This window comes from Marmota flaviventris, chromosome 17, assembly GCF_047511675.1.
Source record: "Marmota flaviventris isolate mMarFla1 chromosome 17, mMarFla1.hap1, whole genome shotgun sequence".
NCBI lineage: Eukaryota > Metazoa > Chordata > Mammalia > Rodentia > Sciuridae > Marmota > Marmota flaviventris.
In genome coordinates, this window is record NC_092514.1 from 72,165,414 (window position 1) to 72,193,078 (window position 27,665).

The window sequence follows — 27,665 nt, forward strand, 5'->3', positions numbered from 1 at the left end:
CTGGTCTCACTGGGTGGGGTGTCCCTGAGAGCTGAGGTCGGCAGCTCCTGTGGCCCATTTCACACCGACTCACAGGAAGTGAGACCAAAGTGCCTTGGCTGAAGGGAAAGCGAGGAACCAGAGACCAGCGAGTGAGAAACGAAAAACGGAGACCAGGCAGAGATACACTAGAGAGTTTATCTGTCAGAGCTGACAAATAAAGGCCCTCTCTCTGTGGAAGAGAGAGGCAGGACAGACTTGGGTTCTGGGACTTTTATGGGGAGACTCAGGAATCAGAGCCAGGTGGGTCCTAATGCAGGTGGCTAAGAGTTGGGTTGTTATGAGGGAGTGGTGAGCCTTTCTCAGCAAGGCCCTTGGGCAGGAAAGCCAAACTTTTTCCTTAAAATGGGGGCTGTCACTTAAGATGGCCGTCTAGAAGCTAAGCACAGACCTTGTGTTGGCTCTGTCTCCCTCCTTGTTCCAATCCTGCCCCATCAATGCCCATGACTCATGGTTCCCAGTGCGAAGGAAAGGCCACTTTCCTGCCAGGGCAGAGGTGAGAGCAGCCCCCAGGCTCCGCACTTCTCTGTCCCACTTAAGTCCTCTGGAATGCACCAGCCCTCCAGGAAGCCAGGTCACCCCTGGTCCTGGGCTTGTCTGCCCCCAGAAACACAGGTGGGTCACGTGGACATGATCTTTTGTGCTCAGCAGCAGGCCTTCTCCCAGTGAGAAGAGGGTAGGAGGGATGTTAGTGAAAGGAACAAGGGATGACTCCCCTCAGTGTGACGTGAAGGCCACTATTCAGAATAGCAAACAGGAAGGGACCTGGCCCACCTGCGGTGGGGTCAGGGAAGGCTCCTAGGGGTGCTGCAAGGGCTGAATCCTGAAGGACAACCAGATTCTCTCTGGCAGCCAAGGAGGAACCATCTGGCCAAGGGAGGGGACTGGAAGACCAACTGGACGTAAATGCTATGCTTGTGACCAGGGAATTCCGGCAATGCGGGAAGGGACAGTCCCCTTGTGGAAGGTGGAGTGTGCAGGGGGTCCCAGAGGGAGACTGGGGCCTCAGAGCTGGGACACAGCTCCCTGTGGGTACAAACTGAGTCAAGTGCAAAGGGTCCCCTGACTCTGCTGCGTAGGCTGCACCCCAGGATTGGGCCTCCAGAGACCTAGGGAGAGGAGACACCAGGAAGGAGCCAGCCCCCCCCCCACTGACAGGTATCGGGGAAGATGACAGAGAAAAGATCCCAGTGGCATGGGCAAAGTCCCCAAAAAGGCTGCTTAGGAAAGTGACAATTTCATAAGCCTTGTCCCCCAAGGGAACAAGACAAGAAAGAACAAGAAGGACCAGAGCAGGTCGGTGAGGAGAGAAAGCTGGGAGGGGCAGGCGGAGCCCGAGGCTGGTGGGTGCTGGGTATGAAGGTAGGTCGGAGGGGCGGTAGGTAGGCGGTAGGTAGGGGAGGCAGGTCGAGGTCCTACCTGAGGAGAGGCTGTGGAACGTGGCACTGGGGCTGCACCAGGGAATCCAGCAGCACCTGGGGCCTTACCATTTGCTGGCGGAACAGAGCTCTTGGGAGAGGTAAGAACCCGTTTACTGGAGGAGCCCCACGTGAGGCACCTGTCGCTGCCGACCTGGACCACCAGAGGAAGACAGGGCTGGGATGTCTCTAGAGCTGAGTGTGCCACGCAGGCCCAGGGGAGCAGGAGACGCCCTGCCCCACCCACAGGCTCACACACGCTCAGCTCACACCCTGAGACTGTGGTAAGGTGCTTCCTACCTGGGCAGGTGTTCTGGGGCCCTCTGGGAGGGAAGAGGTTTGGAACCTTGAAGAAGACAGCTTGGTGTGAGCAGCTTTGATGCTGTTTTAAAACCCAGGGGCCCAGGGCTGGGGCTGGGGCTCAGCGGCAGAGCACTCGCCTGCACGTGTGAGGTACTGGGTTTGATCCTCACCACATAAAAATAAATAAATAAAATAAAGGTATTGTGTTCAACTATAACTAAAACAATATTCTTAAAAATAAATATACATTTATTTTTAAATTTAAACCTGGGGGTGCTGAGTGGGTGGATGACTTGAGGAGTTTAAGACACCACCTCAAAAAGAAAAGAAAAGAAAAATATCTCTCTGGGGCTTGGGATCCTCCTAAGGCCCTGGGCCAAAGGGAGGAGGGCTGTAGGACCAGCAGGTTGAGGTCCTACCTGAGGCAGAGGCTGCTCCCTCCCTACCTGTCGCAGCCCAGAGGCCTGAGCGTAGGTGAGATACCGAGGCCTAGGCAGGGAGCAGGAAGTGAGTCAGGAGGAACTGCAGAGGCTCCTCCGATGGGAGCAGTGAGCTGGGCAGTGGTGCTGAACGAGGTACGCCCGGCTTCGCTCTTTCAGAGCAAAGATGTGAGTGTGTGTGCACACGTGTGTGTTTATCTCTGTGTGTAACTGTGTGTGTGACTGCCAATGTGTTTGTGTACCTACTTGTGTGCCTCTGGATGAGTACATATGGCTGCATAGTGTGTGTGACCATGTGTGTCTACATGTCAGTGACGTATGTGTCTGTGTGTCTGGAATTCTCTATGTGTGTCTATGTGAGTGTGTGTCTTCATATGAGTTTGTGTACCTGTGTGTGTCTGTGTGTGACTGTGTGTATCCATGCCTGTGTGGCTCTGTGTGTGTGTGTATGTGTGGTAGGGGTGACAGAAGAGCCTTTGCAGGTGGCAGATCATTACTGAACAGATCATGGAACTTGACTCTTGGCCTTGAGCTCTTTGTAGCCTTGGAGTGAACCCCTGCCTTATCTTTAAAAGCTGCAGGTCAGCACCGGTCACACGCCCTTGTCAAGCCAAACTGTGTACTCCTTGCATACACTCAGTGCTTGCCCATTCACCCTGGCCTTCCCAGCAGTGTTGATAATGAACTTAGGCAATTCGTGTGGCATTGTGAAAATCTATGTCAATATTTAGGAAGCCTGGTCAAGAATGCTGGAAAATGTATCTGTGTGCACCTATGGGGACATTAGGATTTCACTGGCCCTAGAAGTGCACTTTATCAGTGCTTTTTTGTCTTTTTTCTGTTTCTGGGGATTGAACCCAGAGGTGCTGTACCATTAGGCCACATTTAAAATTTTGGCTGGACGTGGTGGTGCATACCTATAATCCCAGCAATTTGGGAGGCCAAGGCAGGAGGATCACACATTTGAGGCCAGTCTCAGTGAGGCCCTGTCTCAAAATAAAAAATAAAATAAAAATGAAAAGGGCTGGGGATGTGGGTCAGTGGTTAAGTAACCCTGGTAATATATATATATATATATATATATATATATATATATATATATATATATATATATATATATATTTGTTGTTGTTGTTGTTTTGAGATGGGGTCTCCCTAAGTTGCCCAGATTGGCCTAGCATTGTGATCCTCCTGCCTCAACCTCCCAAGTCACTGGGATTACCAAGGCACCACCTGCATCCTGCTCAATCCTGCTCATAAGTATTTATTGAGTGGTCTCAGGAGGTTCTACCTGCTGACCGCCAGGTGACATAACTACTGGAAAGAATTCTACCTAGCAGCCTGGTGCCATTGGTCACTGCCTGCTCCACCCCTGCAGCACTTCCTGCCTCCTCCTGCCAGGCTGTCTCTGGGAAGTGGGTGAAAGGAGATGCCGAGGCCAAGGTATGGCCTCTAGCCACCTCCCAGGGGGTGGTGCCCCTCTGTGATACCTGGTGCTGCAGCACGAGGAAGAGACAGATTCAGCCACCCGGGGAAGACGGCAGTGAGTTGAGGGAGGGCTGGCAGCCTGCCCACCACCAGGCTCCATCTGTCCCCTCTCCAGGCAGTGGTCACTAGGCGGAACAGGACTGTGGCCGTATTGGTAGAAGAGGATGCCCCAGGCTCTGGAGCACGCGGACGGCAGCTGGGCCTGGGTGGTACTGCTGGCCTCCCTGGTGACCCAGGCTCTCACCTTGGCCTTCCCTACCTGCATAGGCGTGTTCTTCACCGACCTGCAGCGAGACTTCCAGGCCAGCAACAGTGAGACCTCCTGGTTCCCCTCCATCCTGATGGCTATGCTCCATGCTGGGGGTGAGCAGCCTGGGGATGGGGTGAGGTGGAGACAAAAGGGGCCTGGGATGGGGAGGAAGTCACAGAAGCTTTCTCTCCTGGGTACCTTCTTAAAATTTCATCTAATTTCAGCAGGCTGGCCCCCCCTGACTGGAATTAGGTTGGACTGAGTAGTGTCCCCAGGAGATTGGACTGGGGATGGGGAGAATGAGGAGGCACCTGAGGTGCAAAGCCAGCCAAGAGCCTAGAGAGTCCTCTTGGTGGCCCTTGGAGGATTGAGCCAGACTGTAGGTATGCAGGGGCGCTCAGCACCAGACTGGGGCCAGCAGACATGGCTCCACCATGTTGCAGCTGGACTATCTCTTGGAACATCTTTTCTCCCTCTGCTACAAGGAGGTAACACCCCGCATCCTTCACAGCCGCTGCATGGGATGATAGGGAAGACCACGTGGGCTCCGGGGAAACATACGGAGCTGCAAATCATTAGTATTTTATAGACCTTCTTCAGGGCTTCAGGATGGGAAGAGGGACCTAAGGACGATGCCAGGAACAAGACTGGATAGGCCAAGGCCCCCGCCTCTCCCCAGGGCTTCTTGCAGAGAGGAGGCTGCAAGGGCTGGAGCCTGGAGGGAAGGTCATCCCCACTTTCCCTGCTCCTTGCTCAGAGGCCCCAGAGCCTGGTTGACAGCTCCAGGAATGTGCCCGCCTCACCCTGACCCCAGTGATGGAGGCAGGGCAGGAAGTGCCCAGCAGGGTTCTCACGGGAGCCCTGGGTGCAGGTCCTGCCCTGGACTCCTGGGAGCTCTCCAGGGATACTCCACAGTTGGCGACCCCAGTGGGAGGGTGACTGGTCAACAGGATCCAGACCCGACCACCCACAGAGCTCTCCTGGGTGCCTGTTTGCTTACCTTAGCAGCCCTGGCTCCTGTGTCCCTCTCTGCCACTCCCTCTACCTGGCACCAGCAGCCTGCTTGCTATTCCAGGTCCTTCCCTTCCTGGCACTGGGAGTGAGGAGACCAGGAGGAATCAGCACCCTCCAAAATGACCCCTGAATCTGCTGCCCCAAGCTTGGACTCAGGGCAAGGGGACAGGTCATGCTTGGCCCACTCAGCATGACCCAAGTTTGGAGTGGGCAGTGGGAATCTTTCTTTCTCATGCAGGTAGAGAAGGGCCTGGGCCAGAGGCTGGGGATCAGGCATCCTATGAGGACCGCCACTCCCCATCCAGCTTTAGGCCTTGCAGCCCAGAGCACCAATATCTCCATCAGTGTGAGATTTCTGTTTGTCTGTCTGTCTGTCTCTCTCTCTCTCTCTCTCTCTCTCTCTCACACACACACACACACACACACATACACACACAATCTTTAGCCCATACTCAGTCCGAGTCGTGTAGAAACCTTAAACTTGAACAAAAGCATCATCATCCTTTGGCTCACCTGCCCCACACGTCTTAGAGGTGAGGAAAGCAGTAAGTACCAAGTGCAAGGCTTTCCCCGGTAGTGGAGTGCAGGCGGGAGTGGGGAAACAGCAGTGGCCCCTGCAGGGACACACCTGCCTCTAGGTCCCCACCCCAGCCCCACCCCCTAGTCAGTGACTCAGGGCTTTTCCCAAAGTCACCTTTCCCTGTCAGGCCAAAGTCTCCTTGGCAGGAAGGAAGCAAGGACCAGCGGTCACACCCACCGGCAGCCTTGCCTTTCCCTGCGCAGCGGGTGGATGGCGGGCCACAGCTTCCTCCTGACTGCTGGGTCGGGCTGCTAGCTCACCGTTGCTCTTATGCCTCACTGTTTCACACCACAGGCCCCCTCGCACCACTCCATGCACACACGCTCTCTCTGTCCCTCTGGCTGTACTCTGGGAGAGTAATTTGGAGAAGCTCCATTATGTGTGCTTGGGGGCAGGGCACTGTGTGAATGTGGCCCCTACGACGTGCCCAGTGAAAGCGCACGAAAGAGAAGACAGAAAGAAAGAAAGAAAGAAAGAAAGAAAGGAAGGAAGGAAGGAAGGAAGGAAGGAAGGAAGGAAGGAAGGAAGGAAGGAAGAGGGAGGGAGGGAGGGAAGGAGGGAAGGAAGGAGAAAGAAAGAAGAAAGAAAAGAAAAGAAATGGAGGAACACCTCATGGACCAGTGATGCTTTATTCAGCACCGGAGGGGAACATTTTTTGAGGGAGATGGCATCTGGCCCCCACAACGGTTTGGCTTTCATAGGGCCTTGGCAGAGCCAGGTCATGGGGGGAAATGGCATCTGGCCCCCAAGAGGGTTTGGCTTTTATAGGGCCTTAGCAGAGGAGCCAGGTCCTGGGGAAAGTGTAGGGTGGGCGGGAGGACAGGTAGGCAACCAAATCCTTCCCCAGGATCGGCAGGCTGGACTAGCTGCTTTCTATCTGGCAGGGTGTGGCTGGTTTAAATTAAAAAAAAAGTCACTGGGGCCCTAGTGTGGTGATTTACACCTGTAATCCTAGCAATTTGGGAGACTGAGACAGGAGGACTGCAACTTCAAGGCCAGCCTCAGCAACTCCATGAGAACCTGTTTCAAAATTTTTAAAAATAAAAAGGGCTAAGGATGTGGTAGAGCACCCTCTGGTTCAATCTCCAGTACTGCCAAAAAAAAAAAAAAAAAAACCCACTGGGATAGAGTGGCAGGCCCTCTCCACATAGAGCTAAGTAGAGCCTAGGTCGGGGTTTGGGGCATTTTTTGTTTTTGATTGAACCAAGGGCATTGTGTATGCTAAGCACACTCTGCTCCTGATCTACACCCCAGCCCTAGGAGTGGATTTTGATGGTGGCTGGACATTATGGGAGAGAGGAGAAGGTACCTAGCCTGATTTTCTCCAGAACACTCCAGAGACCAGAGCAAGGAGGTACTAGGTGGTCCAGGGCCCCACCCAACTACATAATCCAAAGGCGAGGGAGGATGGCCAGACTTCCAGAGGATTGGGAGCAGCATAGAAGTGGGACTGGAAGTGCCCACCATGGTTTAGATGTCACTGGATATGGCCATGAACCAGTCCAGTTTCATCTGGACAGGACTGGTCTCAGGGGCACAGTGCAGGGCCTGGGTCTGCCCCTCTGGGGATGCTTATCGGGGTCAGCATCATCCAGCCCAACCCCTCCCTCCGTTGGGGAAGAAACTGAGGCACAGGGCAGGACCAAGATCTGCCTGGGCCACACTGCCACGCTGTAGCAGGGTAGGAGATGCCAGGAGGGTACACTTTGAACCACCTGGGTAGTTCCTACTGAAACCCTCTCCCCCAGACTGCAGGCCTTCTCATCCGCTGCCGCCTACTGACTGTTTCCTCCCCACAGGACCTCTGTGCGGCATCCTGGTGGGACGCTTTGGCTGCAGAGTGACCATGATGCTGGGTGGGCTGCTGGCCAGCCTGGGCATGGTGGCCAGCTCCTTCTCCCGTTCCCTCAGCCAGCTGTACCTTACAGCAGGAATAATCACAGGTAACTGGCCTTCTCTGAAGGGGCAGGCAGGTGTGGATAGGGTGGACAAGCCTCTTAATTCTCTGAAACTGCTTTCAGTCCACTGGAAGATGGACAATGGACAGATATATAAGAAGGCTTAGATGTTCCTAATCTTAACGGTGCATGAGAAGATAGGATGGAAGATGTGAAGGCATCATGGCCCTGGGTGGGCATGGGCAAATGTGAAACAAGAGATAAATATCTAGCACAGCCAGTGCAGGAAATACAACCAGGCAGGGGGAGTTTGCTAGTCATAGTCAGGGAGGGCCTCAAAAAGAAGGTGACATTTGAGTCAGCTTTCTGTTGCTATAACAAATACCTGAGATAATCAACTTATAAAGAAGAAAGGTTTCTTTTGGCTCACAGTTTCAGGGTCATGATCAAGTTGACCCTGTTACTTTGAGGCATGTGGTGAGGCAGCATGGCAGAGCAAAACCACTCACCTAATGGTCAGGAAGCAAGAGAAAGAAAGGAAGGGGCTGGGGTCCCACTGTCCCCTTTTAGGTCATACCTCCAATGACCCAAAGACTTCCCACTAGGCCCCACTCCCTTATGTTTCTACCACCTCCCAAGAGCACCATGCTGGGGACTGAACCTTCAACATTGGCCTTTGGGGGACACTAAACCAAAACAGAAAGCAGAGATTGAACAGGCGTGAGGGAATCTAGTTTGAGGCAATCTGAGTAAGAGCATTCCAAGCAGATGGAAGTGATGGGGAGAAGTCAGTCTCTGGATGCTTCTGACGGGCAGAGAGAAGAGCCAAAGGTGACCCCAGGTTCCAAGAGTCAAAAAGGTGACACAAGGGATTTTTGCCCTAAGCCGCTAAAAGACTGGAGCAGTCATTAGCTATAGGGGGGAAACGCGATGGGACGCTCAGGTTTGGACAGGTCCAGTTTGGAGCTCCAGAGAGAGACCTGAGCTGGGGCAGGCAGTTCAGGAGTCCCCACACTGTGGGAGCAAAGTCGAGTTGAGACATCGCCCTCCTGTCAGAGAGGGAGTGAAGTTGGTGGCTGAAGAGGCCTGAGCCCAGGCTATCCCCAGCTCAAAGGTCTGGACAGGAAGAAGTGATCTGGGAGGCAGAAGAGTCAGGAGAGTTTCTCCAGAGTGACAAAATTCCTGGCACAGTGCTGCACACCTGGAATCCCCGCAACTCGACAGGCAGAGGCAGGAGGTTTGCAAGTTTAAGGCCAGCCACCGCAATGGAGTGAGACCCTCTCTCAAAATTTAAAATAAAATTAAAAAAAATGGCTAGGGATGTGGCTCAGTGGTCAAGTACCTCTGGGCTCAATCCCCAGAACCAAAAAATAAAAAATGAGTGCCGAAGTGTGCCAGGCTGCTGATGGGTCAGATGAGATGAGAGCCAGAGGAACTCTGCAGCAATGAGGCCTTGGACACCTTGATAAGAGCTAGTCTGGTGCCGAGGTGAGGGTCAAGGTCTGATCAATCAGGTCCAAAAGAAAACAGCCAGTGGCTGGTAGTGATGGCGGTGGTGGTGAAACTTAGTGGGAGAGTGCTTGCCTAGCATACCTGGACCTTAGCGTCGCCAAAAACAGAAAACAAACAAACAAACAAAAAACAAAACAGAGCATACAGGAGGGGATTAAAGATAACAGATATACACCTAGCATGTGTGAGTCCCTGGGGTCATCCACAGCACCACCAAAAAACCAAAAAACTTTCTACAGCATTTCTTTTTTTCTTTTTTTTTTTTTTTTTTTTTGTGTGTGTGTGTATATGGTATTGAGGGCCTCACTCATGCTAGGCAAGCACTCTACCACCAAGCTACAACCAATCTTTTTTTTTTGGTCCTGGAAATTGAACTCAGGGGCACTCCACAACTGAGTCACATCCCCAGACCTATTTTGTATTTTAATTAGAGACAGGGTCTCACTGAGTTGCTTAGGGCCTCGCTTTTGCTGAGGCTGGTTTTGAACCTGTGATCCTCTGTCTCAGCCTCCTGAGCTGCTGGGATTACAGACATGTGCCATGGCACCCTGCCCAACCTTTTTTTGTGTGTGCGTGTGTATGTGTATGTGGTGCTGGGGATTGAACCCAAGGCCTTGCGCATATGAAGCAAGCTCAACTGAGCTATATCCTCAGCCCCCCTGGCCCAACCTTTTTAATTCTTGTTTTCCGATGGTGTCTTGCTAAACTGCTTAGGCTGGCCTCAATATTATGATCCTTCTGCCTCAGCCTCCTGATTAGCTGGGATTATAGGCATGCAACACTGAAAGAACACAACTCATTTTTGTGTGTGTGGTACTGGGAATCAAACCCAGGGTTTTGCACACTTTACCACTGAGCTACATCCCCAACTCCTTCTCCAGCATTTCTATGTTAAGGGACCAAAGAAATGGGCTAGAACCCAAAAGGAGTTGTGGCATCAAAAGGGTTTGGTTTTTTAATAATAGGGGAAATACAATAAAGGAGAATGATCTAGTAAAGATGGGAGGAAAGGCTATTGCAGAAGAGAGGGGGATTGCTGGACATGTGTCTGAGTGGACAAGCTGCAGGGAGAAGTAGAGGGTTGGCCTCTGACTGCATGGGTGGGTCATAATCCCAGATGAGCGACTGAGTGTGAGGCTGGGGAAGAGGTGTTGGAACACACAGAGGAAGAAGAGGCCCAAATGGTCACCTAGAGGGGGAAGATGAGTGAATGACCAAGGAAGCCCGTAGTGTTGTTAGGAGCTGCCCAAGGGCCCATTAGGGGCCAGTGGTCATGTGTCATCTTGAACTTTGTCTCTAGCAGCACAGCTAAACAGGAACAGAGCAGGTGAGGAGGCAGGAGGGAGTAGTTTTTGAGCTGGGATGCAAGTGGAATGTCTGAGTAGAGAACATTCCAGGCAGAGGAGATGGCAACTGCAAATTCTCTAAGGTAGGAGCAGCTTGGTATCCAGAGGAAGAGAAAGAAGCTGATGTGGCTTGATCCTGGTGAGCAACAGGGAGTGGCCTGAGATGGCATCCCAGAGGTGAGCCAGAGCCAAACTGCACAGAGCTTGCCAGGGTGTAGTAAATACTTTGGATGTTTTCCAAGTGTGATGGGAAGTGTTTGGAAGGTGTTAAGTGGGGTGCCACTGGAAGCCCAGGGAGGGCAGACCTGAGGGGTGGGGTGCTTACAGGGAGGTGGAGAGACAGGCAGACCCCATCTTCAGTGCATGGGAACTTGGAAGTCAGTCTGGGCTAAAAGTGAGGAGGCAGATGTGGGACGTGGCCACTCTGGATGCAGGTGGAAGGCCCCGGAACACCCTGAGTTGTCGCCTCTCTCACCCTGCAGGCCTGGGCATGTGCTTCAGCTTCCAGTCAAGCATCACTATGCTGGGCTTTTATTTCGTCCGCCGGCGGGTGCTGGCCAATGCACTGGCCTCCATGGGTGTCTCTCTGGGCGTCACCCTCTGGCCACCATTTGCCAACTACCTCCTGGAAGACCTGGGCTGGAGGGGCACCTTCCTTGTCATCGGCGGGGTCCTTCTCCACTGCTGTGTCTGTGGAGCCATCATGAGGCCCGTGGCCACCAACACAGCCCCTGAGACCACAGCAACTCCCGCTCCACCTTTTAAGACAACTGCCCCTGGCTGCCTGGCAACGTGTGGTTTGATCATCCGGCACCACCTGGCCTTTGACATCCTGTGGCACAACACGGGCTACTGCGTGTATACACTGGGAGTGACGTGGATGAGCTTAGGTTTCTTGCTGCCACATGTCTTCCTGGTCCCATATGCCAGGTGGCATGGGGTAGACGAGGACAGGGCGGCCCTGCTTGTTTCAATCTTCGGTTTTTGCAACATCTTCCTGCGGCCCACAGCGGGGCTGGTGGTAGGCCGGAAGAGATTTGCCAGCTACCGCAAGTACCTGTTCAGCCTGGCAGTGCTGCTCAACGGGCTCACCAACCTGGTGTGCACAGTGTCCGCGGACTTCCGCGTGCTGGTGGGCTACTGCCTGGTATACAGCTTGTCCATGTGTGGCATTGGCATCCTCATCTTCCAGGTCCTCATGGACATTGTCCCCATGGATCGGTTCCCCAGCGCCCTGGGCCTCTTCACCATCCTAAGTGGCATCGCTTCCCTCATCTCCCCGCCACTGGCTGGTAAGCCCTGGGAGGGAGGGCAGCCAGGTGGGAGCTGGGTGGGCAGGGTATGGGGTTGGGGCAAAGGGGAACAGTCCAGACAGATGTGGGCCTAGTCCACTCTCATTTCCAAGGGCAGGGATTTGGGATTCTTTTTACCCCAGGCACCCAGGAACCGTGCTATAGCCTGTTCCCCACCTAGCACACAGGGTACGAAGAGTTGAAAATATGGATTTGCACACCAGACTTAGACCTGACTCCACCTTCCTCTCTGTTTTCTTTTCAGAGAAGTGGGAATGATAATAGGATCCGCCTCATGGGCTTGCTGTGAGGCTCTCAGTAAAGAACTTAGTAGAGAGCCAAGTGCATAAGGGCTGGGCCCACACTTACTGTTATTAGCACCCTGGTTCCCCTACTCCCTACCTGTGGGACCCAAACAAGTCACTTTCCTTCTCTGAGCCACAATGAAGACTGCAAAAATGCAGAAGAGAGCACCTGCTCTGACATTCATTCACCCAGGCCAGTCACTGGGTGCACATGGCCAAAACCATCCTCATGGGGCTTACCTCCCAATGGAGGAGTCAAGAGTAGAAGCAAAGAGACAGTTATGACCACAGTGGTGGCTTATGTGGGAAGGAAAACATGATTTGGAAGGATAGACCTACGGGGGACAGCTTGCTGGGCAGCTGAGAGTGACTTTGATAGTAAACGGGGGAAGATTTGTCCAGTCCTCTGACAGTGTGTGTTAGATGTCCAGATTTCCAAGGGGGTTCCCCAAGCAAGTAAGAGGAGGAAGCTCCCCAGGAGGGGATAAGGATGGGACTGGGAGGAGGCTCAGAAGACATCTCAGACTCTGCTAGCCTTGTCTCCTTGCTCCCTGACACCAAGGGTAAGGGAGTCATGCCCAAAATCTCTCTTCCAGTCTGAGGACTCCTGACCAGGCCAGGGTAGGCCTACTGCTTCCTCCCTTCCTTCCATTCAATAATCTAATGAGTCCCTGGTGGGTGCCAGCAATAATTTCTTATCTAGCAGAGTCAGAAATAAAATCCCTCCTATCACTAAGGAACAGTTACAGTGTGGGGGGTGGGTTGTAGTAGCCCCAGACAGTGGCCTAACTTGCTCTCTGCTCCCCAGGGTTCCTCCTGGACACCAGCAACAACTTCAGCTACGTTTTCTTCATGTCAAGCTTCTTCCTCATCTCAGCTGCCCTCTTCATGGGTGGCAGCTTCTATACCCTGCAGAAGAAGGAGTGGCGGGGCAGGGAAGCCAAGGCCAAAGGAGCCATTTCAGAGGCCACTCCAGTAAAGGATCCAACCCTGGAAGACAAGGACGATCACAAGAAGCATCTGTGTTCTGAGGTCATGTATGTGACCAGTGTCTGAGCTTCAAGGGTCACATGTGTGACCAGCATCTGAGCCTTCAGTGAACCTTTTCTCAACCCAAGAACAGGGCTTTCAGCTGCTTTGAAGGGTGCTGGTATAGAAGATAGCTCAGGAGGCCTGGATTGAAGGTTGTCCAGGCTCTGCAAGTTGGGACTCAGCCAGGACCTGGAAACTTGGAGGCCAGTCTCTGAAGACACAAAGTTCCTTCCAGTCAGCAGAAACCAGGAATGGGCTTTCCTCCTTGGGCCCAGAAGGTGGGTCTGAGCCCTGCTCCATGCATCAGGGCCAACTAAGCTCAGTGTGCCGTGGGCCATGAATGACGTTCCTACAACCCAGCACACTGGACCTTCACGCCAAACCTTTATACCTCCAACATCAGCTCTGCTTATCTTTCCATGGCTTCCAGACAGTTCTGAAGAGCTCACCCTCCTGTCCATCTTCACCCTCAGGGCAGCCAAGACTGTGGATGTGGTTGCCCCCACACAACTGGCTGGGCTTGGCTGACTGGAGCCCTGGGACAGGCAGTAGTGGAAGACAGGGCTGAGGAGTGGGCCTAGATGTAGGATGGAGACAGATTAAAATTGGGTGGAGTGTCCATCCTGGTACCTATGTAGAGAGGAGGGGAATCCCTGGCTTGGGTCCCAGAATTGGGAAAGCCTGAGGGGTGCCTTGTCATCCCAGTAGGTTACTCCAGGGCTTTCCTCCTCCTTTGGCCCACCCTATAGCCTTGGTGGGAAAAGTGATGCTGGGTCAGGGGAAAGCAGGACATCTGGCTGACCCAGGGAGGCGAAATCTCACCAGGCAGTGCACCATTGTGAGAAATAGGGCTGTTTGCAACAGAAGACTTCATGTAACCTTCCCTGACTCCAGAGAACCCCTTTCTCCCTGGTGCTTAGAAGTGTCACTTCTGGGGCAAGTAGTAGGCTGGGCCAGCTGCCAGTCCATCCCCACTTTGTTGTTGCCCTTCTCTGAAGTCATCACCTAGGACTGGCTGTCATCAGCCTAGGCTTGTCCCAGCAGGGTACCCCAGGGAATAGGAAAACAGAGTTTGTTTGAATTATACACAAAAATGTTCCCTGCAGTGGGTCATAAACTCTGAACTAATAAGGGCAGAGAACAGGTCTGGAGTAATTTCCTCCCTCCCCTTTCCTTTCTCCCAGCTTGGCAGGGGCTGCTTGAGCTTAGGACCATGTTTGTTGATTCAGGCTCAACCAGGCTCCAGCAAGAAAACCTTATCAAGAAAAATTATTTTGTTTTTATGACCTGATGCCAGCCTTCCTCCTCCACCTGTCTATCTGGTTTGAATGTCCATCCTTGGGGCTGTGGTGTCCCAAGACCCATCACAAGTGCCCTCTTATGGCCAGAGAAGGTAGTGCAGAGATATGGCAAGGGACACCGGGCTGGGATACAGGTTTGACTCAGCCACAATTTACTGTGTGACTTTGGGCAAACTGTTTATCTCTGGGCCTTGAAAAAAGGGGATTATCTTGGATGAGCCAACATCTCTTCCAATCTGAAAAGTCTGATTATGTGAGTATACTTAAGATTCCTGTTGCCTTTCTGCCTCCCACCCAACTGAGCTTGGTCAATAGCTGTAGCTTGTGTTCTGAAGGGATACATTTTTCCATCTCAACTGAGTGAAGAAGAGAAGTGTGGCTGGTAGGTAGGTCCATCAAGTTTTGAGATGCTGTGTATCTCCTAAATGGTCCACTTCTTGAAAACATATAAGGAAAAAAATATATCCAGGAACCTTCAGCATAGGGAATTCTGACCTCTCCTGTCTCCACACAAGAGTAGCAAAAAACCAAGAGGAGTGGAATGGTCCAATAAATAAGAAAATATTAATTAACCATCTATTGTGGGGCTGGGAATATAGCTCAGCTGGTAGAGTGCTTGCTTTGCATCTTGCATGCATAAGGTCCTGGGTTCAATACCCAGCGTCACACACACACAAAAAAAAATCTATTTGTGCCACAGACTGGGTAGAGGAATAAGACCTGGTCGCTGTCATCAGCCCAAAACCAAGGACTAAGAATTCTTTCACGAGGAGGGTCCCTGAAGCCTTAGGAAGAGGACAAGACCAAATGTGGGAGGCTGACTAGCACGTGACTGGGTCTGACTCCCCTGCTGAGCGGTGTGGCCAGCGGTGGTCACTGGTCAAGCTGCTGGATAGCCTTGGTCTTCTAGGGTGACTGTGTCTCGTGCATGAATGTGCCTTCCTACAGCCCCATGGGTGGAGCTATGCTCACCTGTTCCTTTGTAATATTACCCCTTGCCCTATTTAGGATAGAATGTTCCATGGAAATGCCTTTTGTATGTCTCCTTCTCTTACTGTGCCCTTGGGTGTGGCCTTCCTAGATGTCAGTAAACCTGCTGACAGCAGACATCATGAAGCTAGACTCAGCCCCTTGAAACATGACCCCTTGCCTTATTTGAATAGCTTCTCTTCAATAAAAGGGGTCAGCACATTCTCTCTCTCTCTTTCTGTAGACCCTTAAGGTCAGAGGAGCAGGCACAGCACCCGCCCCCCCGCAAAAAAAAAAAAAGTATTTCTGTCTCTTGTGTGGTTATTTCCCGCAGCCCAATTAGCCCAGTTCCCCTGGAGTGACCCCTGAGTGTTTTAGTGGAGAGCAAACCCAGCAACCAAACATAAAAAAGGGAAACTGGAGTGACCCACATGACTCCAGAACCCACTCAGTTGATTACATGGAAACTGTCTGGGACAATTCCTGGAGGAAGGGTGGGGCTCACCTTCAGGCCTGAACTCCAGGCCTTTGCTTCTATTGTCCAGGGAGAGGCAGAGAAGAGCCCTGGCCACCTTGAGCTGAGATGCACTTCCCTGAGCCTGTACAGGCTCCCGACAGAAGCCCAAAGGCCTGGAGCCCTCACTGAGCAGCCAGGGAACCCAACCACCCAGACTGAGGTCAAAACCCCTGCCCTGAGGCTGTGTGTCATGTAGAGGCCAATCACAGGGATCTTAAACCTCAGAGTGTGGAGGCCACTCTGCTTTAAGGCAGGCTCAGAGCTGAAGGTACACGGTCCCTTGTCCTCAGAAAGCTCACAAACGAAACCTCTACCACCTCTATCATCTGCGATCATGAGACCCCCATCACACAAACTTTCCTGAAAACCCCTGACAGGAATCAGGTCAATCGGCTCCAGCGTCCAAAATATCCAGAATTTTACCTCTGTGCAAAACGAGGCGCTTTTCAGGGCTCGTCATTGCTGCCCCGCTGCGCCTGGCTGACAAAGAGCCTTAGGACTGACCCAGTCCCCGTGATTTCTGGCCAGAGGTGGCGGATCCTCACGGGTCCCGACGGGGGGTTTGGGGGTTGGAGGGGCCACCGTAAGGGCAACAGATCTATGGGGGCGCAGAGAGCCGACCCCCGCGCTCCAGAGGATCGAGAAGGCAGGCGTGGGGCGTATGGACGTGCTTAAGCCGCGTGGGCTTCGACTTGTGCGCGCTCCCAAGCGCCCTGGAGGCGCCACCTGCCTCTCACCACGCAGCCTCGTACACGGCCGCACGGTGCCCAACCGCAGCAGCCCCAGCACCGGGGGCAGCGCTCGGCGCACGCACTCGGCGGAACTCAGCGGAAGCCCCGCCCCCGGGGCCGGCCCGCCCCTTCCGCTCCCTGAGAGCGGGTCGAGCGCGGCTTCCGCCCGGGGTTCAGGAGTCGGAGTCGGTGCTTCAGTTGGCCGCCGCCCCCTAGTCTCCCAGTTTGGATTTTCGAACCCAACTCCTCGGCCTTCACATCAGTTCCATCTTCAAGTTCCAGCCGAACCCAGGAAAGAAGCCCACGTGCCGCCTGTCCACCCGTGGAGAGCCAGGTGAGGTTCTCGCCCGACTTAGGGCCTCGCCTTCCCCTCTCCCATCGGTCCCGCGAAAGCCCTCCGCGGCCCCGACCATGGCCCAGAAGCCGAAGGTAGACCCCCATGTCGGGCGGCTGGGGTATCTGCAGGCACTGGTCACGGAATTCCAGGAAACCGAGAGCCAAGGTGAGAGGCGCGAGTGGGCGCCAGGGGAACCCTCAGGAGTCCGACCGCGACCGCCTTCTGGGCCTGGTTCCAGCGCTTCTTTTCCTTCGCAGACGCCAAGGAGCAAGTCCTCGCCAACCTTGCCAACTTCGCCTATGACCCCAGCAACTACCAGTATCTGCGGCAACTACAAGTCGTGGATTTATTCCTCGATTCTCTGTCGGAAGAGAATGAGACCTTGGTGGAGTTCGCTATTGGTAAGCCTGGGGCTAGTCACCTAGATACCTGATGAGCAGGGGAGAGTGTTAGAAATGAGCCCGGGGCTGGGGGCTGAGGCTGGGGCTCAGTGGTAGAGCGCTGGCCTTGCACGTGCGAGGCACTGAGTTCGCTCCTCAGCACCACATATAAAAATAAAGGTATTGTGTGTCCATCTACAACTAAAGTAAATAAGTAAATAAAAATAAAAAAACATCTTAAAAAAAAAAGAAAGAAAGAAAGAAAGAAATGAGCCCTTGGACCGCGCGAGCGGTGGCCCACACCTGTAATCCTTAAGACTTGGAAGGCTGAGGCAGGAAGATCTCAAGTTCAAAGCCAGCCTCAGCAACTTAGCGAGACCTTGTCTCAAAATAAAAATGAAAAAGGGCTGGAGATGTGGTTAAGGGCCCCTGGGTTCAATCCCTGGTGCTAAAAATAAATAAGCCAGTCCTTGGGAAAGGACTGGGCTTTTTTTTTTTTTTAATATTTATTTTTTAGTTTTTTTCGGTGGACACAACATCTTTGTTTGTATGTGGTGCTGAGGATGGAACCTGGGCCGCTCGCATGCCAGGCGAGTGCGCTACCGCTTGAGCCACATCCCCATCCCAGGACTGGGCTTTTCTAAGCTTCTTTTTTTTTTTTTTTTTTCTTGGTTTTTCTACTAGAGCTAGGTACTCAGTCCCAAATGCATTGCCTATCTCAGTATCAAAGGCTTCCATGTGCGCCTCTGCAGTTTACATTTCTCATATGTTTATCATATATAACTGTAAAAGAGAGTCCCAGTGTTACTTAACATGCTTAGTGAATTCTGTCATTTTCCTTTCTCATAATGTTTCCAGAACTGGGTGGATACACTGTCAAATACCTATTCTGCTGCTAAAAAGCTCTGTTCTGGGCTTTGAGACTTTGAGTGTTTTGTCTCTGATGGCAGAGGAAAACAGAAGGGGACACCTGAAGGGGGGATTCATTCATCCAACGTGGTGTGTGCAGTCCTGGCCATGACTTGATGCAGTGGCCCTGAAAGAGATTGCTTCTGGAATAACTAGCAGAGAGAAGGACTGGATCAGATTGCCCTTAGTCATGGCTCACAAAACCAAAACCAGTGTCTGTCTGTTGGCAAGTAACAGTGGGTTTGGTAGAGCTGGGCTTTGAGTCATACAGGTATGTTCAAGACTTGCTCTGCCTTTTTATTGTCTGAATATGTGATTTCCCTTCTCTAGTCATTTGTCAGGAACAGTATCAGTAACTCCCTTTTACATTATTGAGAGAATTAAATGAAATATGATGCTTTTTTAGGGTCAGTGTCTACAGCTGATCCCATTGGCCTCCACCCAAGAACCTGGTTGAGGGTAAACAGATTCCTTTTCTCTCAGAAAAATGAGATGGAATTAGATAACACCCTATCAAAGGAGCCACCCATCTGTTCCAGGGATTTTGCTCTCTGGAAAAACATCACTGAGTAATAGGGGAAAAGAGGAGCCTGGCGTTGAGGGTGTTGCTCAGTATTAAGAGTTCTTGCCATGCTGGGTTATAGCTCAGTGGTAGAGTGCTCACCTTGCATGTAGAAGGCACTGGGTTTGATCCTCAGAACCACATAAAATAAAAGTATTGTGTCCATCTACAACATTAAAAAAAAAGGAATCTGAGGCACAGATATCTGCAACTATTCTGGCTAACAGCGTGCAGGGTCAGAATGCAGGCTTCCTTCCATCAGTCCCTGAAGACCACCACAGTAGCAGATATCTGTGTCAGTTCTGATGAGGCAGGGCTGAGATCTGCTCCAGGGTCCAATGGCTTTGCCTCCCTGTCTGAGGTTGGAAGTCAGGTGTCTGCTGGGGGCTTCATTCTGACTGTACTTATTTCCATCAGTTGTGGCAATGGCCTGAAAGCTGTAGTGGTCCCTTGCCACCACATACCACTACAGCTCACCTTGTACCACTGCCTGCAAGGTCTCTGAATCTGTCACCACCTACTAGGCAGGTGGTGCTGAGCCCTCTTTATATATCAGGGAACTACTTAGGGAAGTTAGTCTAGTACTGAAAGTTCACACTGTTAATGATGACTGGAGCCACAATTTTACCCTAGTTCTGGAAGATTCTGCCCTCAGGGGACCCAGCTGACAACCCATATGCAGGCCCCAGGACATCAGCTTCCCCTGTTGTTTGTTTCTGCTGCACCTGGCCTCCTCCTTCACATCCCTGAGCTAGTTCTTATGGGGGAAGTCATCCCCCCTGAACTTGGTAGTGCCCACAGTCCCCAGGGCCCTATCTGGTCAGTGTCATAGAGGAACTGCCACTGGAAGATGGCTTTGATCAAGCCAGAGCTGCCCCAACTTGAGATATTGGATGGGAAGTGGATGAATTATGGGAACCAGATGTAAAGTAACTACTAATTGGTTGAAAGAATTCTGAACTGAAACCCCAATTTACAACATTGGTGGCCTTGTATTCATTTAGGAATGTTTGCCCAAAGCACCATTGGGTGACTCTCAGGTGCCCTATACACCTGCATCATCCTAGATGCTACCTGAAGATGTAAAAGAATCAGGAGAGAATTCTTTGCTCCCAGTAAAACTGATTAAATCCTAAAATATAGAATTCTTGACAGTTTTTCTACTAAAGTGGGACTTAAATAAGTGGCCCTCCAGGATTCATTTCAAGTTCTTTCTTATTTATTTATTTATTTATTGATTGATTGATTGATTGTAGTTGGACACAATATCTTTATTTTATTTATTTTTATGTGGTACTGAGGATCGAACCCAGGGCCTCGCTCTAGCGTTGAGCCACAACCCAGCCCTTAAATGGCTTTCTTATGTTCCATTTCCTGCAATACATGTTGCTGCCACCAGATGGTAGCAGTGTTTATATAAAGGTTGGTAAATAAGCCCTCAATGGCCTCTCTGGAAAATATTGTTTAGTAAAATGGGAGATAAATGTAACCCATGATCCAGCACTTCTGTTCATAGGGTTAGAGACATGCACATCCAGATACATGCAGAAAAACACCATTAGCAGCATTGTCTGTAATAATCCCAAACTGGAATGATTGAACAATAAAATGGACACCCATGTCATCAACTATTCATACTATTAATAAATGAAAATGAAATCTACAGCTAGATTCAATTTCTTTTTTCTTTTTTCCTTCTTTATACTGGGGATTGAACCCAGGATGCTATATCCCAGCAGTCCCCCCGACTTTTTTTTCTTTCTTTCTTTTTTTTTTTTTTTTTTAAGACAGAGTCCTGCTGAATTGCTTTCTACATTGCTGAGGTGGACCTTGAACTTGTGATCCTCCTGTCTCAGCCTCCCAACTTGCTGAGGTTACAGGCATGCACCGAGTGCAATAATCTTTCCAACATAATGTTAAATAATTGATGCCAGATACATATAAAACTCATGCCCTGATCAGGGAACTGTACCTCTGAGGGAGGGAGAGGATTGCATCAGAAAGGGATGTGCAGAGGCTTGAGGACTCCCCTCATGCTGGCTATGTGGGCACTTGCCTCTTCATTGTTAAACCCTACCTGGATGTGCCAGCACTTTTCTATACATGTGGATTGCTGATATGACCCTGTGCCAGCCGGGTGCCCTAATCACATCACTTAATTCTCTGCCCATTTTACTGGTGAAGAAACTGAAACTTAGAGCTGAGTTGCTTGCTCTGGTCCCCTAGTCCTCCCTAAGTGGCAGTACTGAGGTTCTAATTGGATCTGTCAGACACAAAGCTGTTGCTATATTTGGTGACTGACTCCCTGCACCTCCTTGTGCTGATCAGCTGGGCTTCTGGGCTCACACATTGTGCTGTTTAAAATAAATCCCCCAGCCATTTACCTGTGTCAAGATTCTGTCCCATCACAGAAAAGAGGTGATATGAGAATCTCTGGTCCATTCCTCTCTCCCCGCTCAGAAGGCTAGCTTCAGGCTGCTTCTACCTGAGCCAGGCCACCTCTGTCATCCCTGTGTGACTTGGAAAGACCAATACCCCTTTCCCTTAACTCTAGGCCCAAGCAGCACTGTTTGTTTTGTGTTTTATTGATGTATGTAAATTCATAATTCTTTCACATGGTATGCAATTAAAATGGTGTGTAGTGAACAGTATCACTCCTTCAGTAGCCATTTTCTTTCTTTGGTGCTGGGGATAGAACCCAGGGCCTCACATCTGCTAGGCAGGCTTTCTACCCTAGCTGCAGCCCCAGTCCCCTTGTTTGCCTTTTCTAGAGGCAGCCACCATTATTAGTTGCTTGGATGCTCTCCAGAGATTTTTTTTTTTTTTTTTTTTTTTTTAGGATTTACAAACAAATAGGTAATTTGTATGTGTCATTTTCATGGCACATCTACACATGAGGAATCTATATTCATTCTTTTTTTTTTTTTTTTCCAATTTAGCAACATATTTTGACATACCTGTAAAGAGCTGCCTTGTTCATTTGTTTGTTTGTTTACTGGTCCTGGGATTGAACTCAGGGGTACTTCACCACACATTTTCACCCCTTTTTTATTTTGAGACAAGGTCTCACTTAGTTACCCAGGCTGAACTTGAACTTGTGATATTCCTGCCCCAGCCCCTCAAGTTGCTGGGATTACAGGGGTGAGCCACCATGCCCAGAAGTTTTTCTGTTTTGTTTTGTTGAGACAGGGTGTTTTAGTCAGGTTTTTGCTGCTGTGACAAAAAACCCTGACAAGAACAGCTTTAGAGGAGGAAAAGTTTATTTGGGACTCACAGTCTGAGAGGCCTCAGTCAATAGACAGCTGGCTGCATTCCTCAGGGCCCAGGATGAGTTGGAAAAAACCCAGCTCAGGACATTACCAGCAAGCGGAGAGACTACACTTGTCAGATATAAAATACACACCCCAAAAGGCATGCCCTCCAATGCCCCACCTCCTCCAGCCACACACTACCTGCCTTCAGTTACCACTCAGTTAATCCCCATCAAGGGATTAATTCACTGATGAGGTTAAAGCTCTCATCACTCAATCATTTCACTTCGAATGTTGTTACGTGATCTCACATTTGAGCTTTTGGGGGGCTCCTAATAGACCATAACATAGGGTCTATGTTTTCCAAGCCTTGACTCCTGGGCTCAAGCAATCCTCTTGCCTTAGCCTCTGGAGTAGCTGGAACTATAGGTGCACATGACCCAACCCCAGTGAAGATTTAGACCTGGCTGCATCAACTCAGTACCCCAGAGTAGGCAGGGCCTTAAGTGTAATAATACCTTGGAACACCTGGAAGAGCTCATTGAGTGGCGAGGTGCCAAGTGCTGACCAAGCCCTCGTCAGCATCTCCTCATTTAATCCCTGGGACAACCTTCAGACTCTGCCCTTGTGGACCAGACTGCCCCTCCCAGCACCAACACCCTACTTGCTATGTGACCTGAGGTCAATCTCCTGGCCTTTCCCAGTTTTCTTATCCCAGGCTGCAGTTGAGGTTTCCTCAGCGGTATCCATGGATCCTGATGTCTACAAGGGTCCTGCTTTGTTCTATTTTTTTCTTCCTGTCTTTGTTCTATTTTTTCCTTGTCTTTTCTGTTTGTCCAAAGCAAGTTCATTAGCCTGTCAGAACTTGTTCTTTTGTTTTGTAGTCATTTCCTAAAATTGCATTGTTCTCAGCCTACAGTGAAGTGTACAGATATTGGAAGTGCAGTTCAGTGCAATGCAGTTCATTAAGTTATGTGCACCTCCATGGAGCAACTCCTAAATTAAGGTGTGGAATGTTGGGGCTGGGGTTGTGGCTCAGTGGTAGAGCGCTCACCTAGCACATGTGAGGCACTGGGTTCAATTCTCAGCACCATATAAAAATAAAATAAAGGTATTGTGTCCACCTATGACTAAAAAAAAAAAGATGTGGAATGTTCCCTCTACCAGAGGTTCTTGCATGCCCCCTCCCACCTTGACCTAATGACAGCCCTAACCACTGTCTCTGTAGATTGCTTTGCCTATTTGTTTTTTGTACCAGGGATTGAAACAAGGGGCTCTTTCCCCCTGATCCACATCCCAGGGCTTTTCATGTTTTTATTTTTTTGTTTTGGTACCAGGAATTAACCACTGGGTCACATACCCAGCCCTTTATTTTTTACTTTGAGACAGGGTTTCACTAAGTTGCTAAGGCTTACCTTGAACTTGTGGTCCTCCTGCCTCCGCTTCCTGAATACCTAGAATTACAGGCATGCACCAGCAGTTTTTCAACATCGCATAAATGGAATCATGCAGGATATACTCTTATATCTGGTTTCCTTCATTTGACCTGGTGGTTTTGTTGTTGTTGTTTTGTGGGTTATTTTGTTGTTTGTTTTTTGGTACCAGGGATTGAGCTCAGAGGTCTTTAGCCACTAAGCCACATCCCCAGCCCTTTATGTTTTTATTTTGATACAGGGTCTTACTAAATGCTTAGGGCCTCACTAAGTTGCTGAGGCTGGCTTTAAACTTGCAATCCTCCTGACTTAGCCTCCTGGGCTGCTGGAATTATAGGCCAGCACACCCAGTTCTTGAAAATGTGGTGCTGGGAATTGATCCCAGGGCCTCCTGCATGCAAGGCAAGTGCTCTACCACGATGCTACACTCTCAGCCCTTCTGTGTGGTTCTTGCCCCACAGCATTCCTTAGTTCTTCAGGGCTGTTACACATAGGTAGACTAAGGGTGGGAGTTCAAAGTAGCCTTGGCTGTGGCTTCTCCAGGGTCTTCTGGTTCCATCTTCATGCTCAACCCAGGGTGTTTGTGGTTTGTTTGTTTGTTTGTTTCACCCAGGAGCACTTAACCACTGGGCCACAGACCTTATTTTTGGTACAGGGAACTGAACCCAGGGCACTTAAGTACTAAGCCACATTCCCAGCCCTTTTAAAATATTTTCTTTAGAGACAAGGTCTTGCTAAATTGCTGAAGTTGGCTTTAAATTTGTGATCCTCCTGGCTCAGCCTCCTAAGACCCTGGGATTACAGGCATATGCCACCATGCTTTGCTGTTTGTGCCACTTCTGAAAGGCTAGGCAATAGCAGGCAGGCCTTTCTGGAACCTTGAGAGAGTGGGCTGGAGCCTGGAATGAGCTTTGCATCCCTTTTTCCCTGGGCCAACTGCTTATTATAGGCCTGAGCCCCTCCTTGGGACTCAGGATGGAGAGGAACTGGGAGAGGTGATAGGAGGAAGACTCTGAACCCATCCTTGCTTTTCCCCAGGGGGCCTCTGCAACCTGTGCTCAGACAGGGCCAACAAGGACCACATTCTGCAAGCAGGTGGCATCCCACTCATCACCAACTGCCTATCCAGTCCCAACGAGGAGACAGTGTTGTCCGCAGTTACCACGCTCATGTACCTGAGCTCACCAGGTGCCAGCTCCCACCCCGAGCTGACCTCCACACCTGTGGTCCAGTGCATGCTGCGCTTCTCTCTTTCTGCCAACACAAGGCTCCGGAACCTGGCCCAGATTTTCCTGGAGGACTACTGTTCCCCAAGTCAGGTGGCTGAAGCTCGCAGCTGGCAGGCCCACTCTGCCATGGGTATCCCACTGCCAAGGACTGAGGCCCCGCAGCAACCCTGACCCAGGCAGCTCCCAGTGCCGCAGCACTGTTATTTCTGGGGACCACAGTCCTGGCAGGGAAGTAGGGGAACACATTCTGTCAAAGTGTTGCCTTTTCTACCATCTTAAAGGTGAAGTTTTTCAGCACAACAAGTGTGTACACTGTGCTGAAAAGGCAGTTGGAGGGACGTGAGACCTGTGGAGGTCAAAGCTGGTGCTGTCTTCATGAGCTAACACTCAACACACTGGAAGTGAGGGACCTACCCCCAGTGCCACCACCTCCAGGCTCACACTCATGTCAAAAGCACGGGCCCTAAATCCAGATGTAGCACAAGGGCCTGCTGGGGAGCAGAGCTGGAACTGAGGCTTAGGATTGGTCCCTGGGCCTGAGGCAGTGAGGGACTAGCCCTTAACAGAAGTGTCTGGAGTAATTTTGAGGTAGATATGAGAAGCCTCATCGTTAAAAGGACCTGGGTGGGGGGCGGCAGGGGTGTAGCTGTGGAGGTGTGTGTGTTTGGCATGCATGAGACCCTGGGTATGACCCCAGCAATACGAGAAAAAAGAACTTGAGCCCTGGGAAGCTGAGGTGTCACACCTCCCCCTCCAGGGCTGTGGAAGACCACACTTCCCCCTCAAGTTTCCAGGCTGGGCTCCTGGCCATGGTGGACACTGACCTGTGGAACTATGGCCTGGGATAAAGTATCTCCACAGCCCTTCTAGCTAGTAGGCACTGTATAAGGGTTTCAAGGATGAAACCTTGTGATGTTAACATGGCCAGCAAGCATTAAGACCAAGGCCCTGAGAGTGATGACACATCAGAATAAAAGCAGGACCCCTTAGAGTGGGATAGTCTCCCCTCACTGCTCCAAGGCTTCCAACTAAAAGCCTAGCCACGATCTGCTGTCAAAGGAAGCAGCCAGGGAGGTAAGGCTTGCCCTGAGATGTTTCCACAGGCCCATGGATTTCAGGGGCACAAATGAAAGGGTGATGCTCAAGGCAGAGAAGAAGAGGTATGTGTGCACCCCCTGATGCTGGTCAACAGAGAAAGGAATGTGGTCCCAGTGGAAAGTTGTGGTTTGGGAAAAATGGAGGGCCCTGGCCTCTCAGGTGCACCCCTTAGACGGCCATACAAAGGCCATTCTAGAGGAATGCTATCCAAGTGGGTGTGGAAGCAGGGGCAGGAGCCACAAGATGGAGAAGGGAGGAAGCGTCTGTTCTCATAAGCCCTTGTTCCAGCTGCACCCACCCGGCGCTCTTATCCCTCTCCTTTCTCAAATAAAGGATTTTAAGAGACCAGACAGTCCAAGTTTTTTTTATTAAAATGGTCCTGACTAGCTGATTTTCCATTGTATTTCTGTGCCAGTCGTGCTCCAGGTACAGCCGTCTCTGGAGGTGCCGGGTGGCTGGGCCTGTGCAGGCAGAGGTTACTGGTCTCCATTCTGCATGGCAGGAGTCCCCTGGCTCTTCAGGGATTCCCTGCCAGCCAGCCTGCCTGCCTTCACTTCAGCACTGTCGCCTGCAGGTCCAGCTCATTCCCACTACACAGCTGCCCGCTTGCTCTCTATAATTTCCCTCCAATTGTCACTCCAGGAGAGCAGACGTCTCCTTGAAGGGGGCAGGGCCAGGTGCTGATTGTGACAGCAGGTGAACAAGATGTGCTCCCAGCTTGGGGTTTCCTCTAGGCCTAGGAAGGAAAGGCATGGAACATGTAATCTGGTTATTTTTACCCTCTACCTAATCCAGGCAGGCCAGATGCCTGGAGGTTGCCAAGGATAACAGGTCCAACCTTGAATGGTGTCCTTATCATCAATGAGCAGATCTCCCAAGACCACAGTCTTGTCTCTTGTCAGGATAATGCGCTCCACAAACTGGGGTCCCAGGTGTCGCTCGACCCAGCGGTACTGTATGGGAGACAGGTCAGTCAGCGGGGCCTGAGGAACCCTGCGTCCAGAGACAGCGCAGAGTGAGTGGGAGTCCTTGAAATGTTTCTCCTTCCCCCAGCCCCCACCCGGGGAGGCCAAAGCTGGTGCTGTCTTCATGGGCTGACTTGATTTTCAAAATCATGATCTGGTAAGCTAAGTTAGCTCAGGCGGCCGCACCTTCTCACCCACACAGTGGTCAAACTTCAGCAGAGGGCTGGAGCAGATGAAGACCTCAGTGCTGCAGAGAAGGGGGCCCAGTTAGATCCGCAGAAGCCACCGCTGTCCCGCGGGCGTCACCGCCCCTCCCTCCTTACTCTGGCATGGCGTTCATCTCCCGCAAGGCTTCCAAGGCCCCCGGGATGGGCTCCAGGTCTAAGAAAAAGCCTGGGGCTTCATACACGCTGGCCACTTTATCCTGCAAGAGAAGAGTTCTCGGTCCTGGCCTCGCCTCCAGCAGATGGAGCCCCGGAGACATCTCCATTAAGCTCCCCAGGCCGGGGCTTCGGAGAGAGGAGGGTCGCGGAGGGTGGTGGTCGCGGAGGGTGGGCGGGCACTCTCCCGACCTTTCCTGTCCCGGGGTGAACTATGGGTGCAAAAGTGGGAGTTTTGTTCATTTCAAACAAAAGGGGTGTCCCCGGAATGAAGCCCAGGAGCTCCTGTCCAAGCGGCGTGGCTCCGGGCTCCGTGTCTTACCGCCAGGTCGGGCCGCAGGGCTCGGTACTGCTCGCTGGCCAGGAAGCCGCGGCGCTGCTCCAGCGGCACGTGCGGCTCCCCGGGGAAGCGGCGGTGGAAGCCCCGCAGGAGGCCGGCCTCGAAGTCGGCCAGCACGCCGTCCATGTCCACCAGCACACGCACGGGCCGCGCGCGCTGCGCTGCCATCGCCTCCAGGCTGCGGGGGTCTTGGGGTCTCGAGGGTCTCGGACCCAAGGGGCTGAGCCGGCCGGAAGCGCGGAGCGCCGGGCGCCGAGTGCCGCTGCTTCCGGGCCGCGAGCCGTGGGCGGAGCCCAGTCAGACTAGCCCGGCTAATTTGCATAGGCCGCAGGTGGGGACGCTGGGC

The 27,665-nt window shown here is 51.6% G+C and overlaps 3 protein-coding genes across 5 annotated transcripts; 2 read left to right on the forward strand and 1 right to left on the reverse strand.

The window, feature by feature from the left end:
- The first annotated feature begins 3,852 nt into the window (after nucleotides 1-3,852).
- Nucleotides 3,853-12,941, forward strand: Slc16a5 (solute carrier family 16 member 5). Its single transcript, XM_027955655.2, has 4 exons — nucleotides 3,853-4,051; nucleotides 7,332-7,475; nucleotides 10,771-11,580; nucleotides 12,694-12,941. The coding sequence occupies exons 1-4, from the start codon at nucleotides 3,853-3,855 to the stop codon at nucleotides 12,939-12,941; spliced, it is 1,401 nt and encodes a 466-aa protein (XP_027811456.2).
- Nucleotides 12,942-16,579: 3,638 nt separating this feature from the next.
- On the forward strand, nucleotides 16,580-25,984 carry Armc7 (armadillo repeat containing 7). Of its 3 annotated transcripts, none has more exons than XM_027955667.2 (3): nucleotides 16,580-16,937; nucleotides 17,030-17,173; nucleotides 24,346-25,984. In XM_027955667.2, exons 1-3 carry the CDS (start codon nucleotides 16,847-16,849, stop codon nucleotides 24,705-24,707), a joined length of 597 nt encoding a protein of 198 aa, XP_027811468.1. In that variant the 5' UTR covers nucleotides 16,580-16,846; the 3' UTR covers nucleotides 24,708-25,984. The 3 variants fall into 3 exon arrangements, with proteins under 3 accessions (XP_027811468.1, XP_027811469.2, XP_071459758.1); XM_027955668.2 differs by having other exon boundaries at nucleotides 17,030-17,109; nucleotides 24,346-24,580; XM_071603657.1 differs by lacking the exon at nucleotides 24,346-25,984 and adding an exon at nucleotides 18,011-20,286.
- Nucleotides 25,983-27,600, reverse strand: Nt5c (5', 3'-nucleotidase, cytosolic). Its single transcript, XM_027955664.2, has 5 exons — nucleotides 27,302-27,600; nucleotides 26,923-27,023; nucleotides 26,786-26,846; nucleotides 26,473-26,587; nucleotides 25,983-26,370 (listed from the first exon to the last, which is right to left on the reverse strand). Exons 1-5 carry the CDS (start codon nucleotides 27,485-27,487, stop codon nucleotides 26,225-26,227), a joined length of 609 nt encoding a protein of 202 aa, XP_027811465.2. The 5' UTR covers nucleotides 27,488-27,600; the 3' UTR covers nucleotides 25,983-26,224.
- Nucleotides 27,601-27,665: the final 65 nt, after the last annotated feature.

Excerpts from the sequence above, each read along its gene's own strand:
- Slc16a5 (XM_027955655.2), top strand. The coding sequence starts at position 3,853 with ATGCCCCAGGCTCTGGAGCACGCGGACGGCAGCTGGGCCTGGGTGGTA. Across the intron at positions 4,052-7,331 it reads GGCTATGCTCCATGCTGGGG|GACCTCTGTGCGGCATCCTG; the intron begins GTGAGCAGCCTG and ends TCCTCCCCACAG. Across the intron at positions 11,581-12,693 it reads CATCTCCCCGCCACTGGCTG|GGTTCCTCCTGGACACCAGC; the intron begins GTAAGCCCTGGG and ends TCTGCTCCCCAG.
- Armc7 (XM_027955667.2), top strand. The coding sequence starts at position 16,847 with ATGGCCCAGAAGCCGAAGGTAGACCCCCATGTCGGGCGGCTGGGGTAT. Across the intron at positions 16,938-17,029 it reads CCAGGAAACCGAGAGCCAAG|ACGCCAAGGAGCAAGTCCTC; the intron begins GTGAGAGGCGCG and ends TTTCCTTCGCAG. Across the intron at positions 17,174-24,345 it reads CTTGGTGGAGTTCGCTATTG|GGGGCCTCTGCAACCTGTGC; the intron begins GTAAGCCTGGGG and ends GCTTTTCCCCAG.
- Nt5c (XM_027955664.2), bottom strand. The coding sequence starts at position 27,487 with ATGGCAGCGCAGCGCGCGCGGCCCGTGCGTGTGCTGGTGGACATGGAC. Across the intron at positions 27,024-27,301 it reads CCCTGCGGCCCGACCTGGCG|GATAAAGTGGCCAGCGTGTA; the intron begins GTAAGACACGGA and ends CTTCTCTTGCAG. Across the intron at positions 26,371-26,472 it reads TGATAAGGACACCATTCAAG|GCCTAGAGGAAACCCCAAGC; the intron begins GTTGGACCTGTT and ends TTTCCTTCCTAG.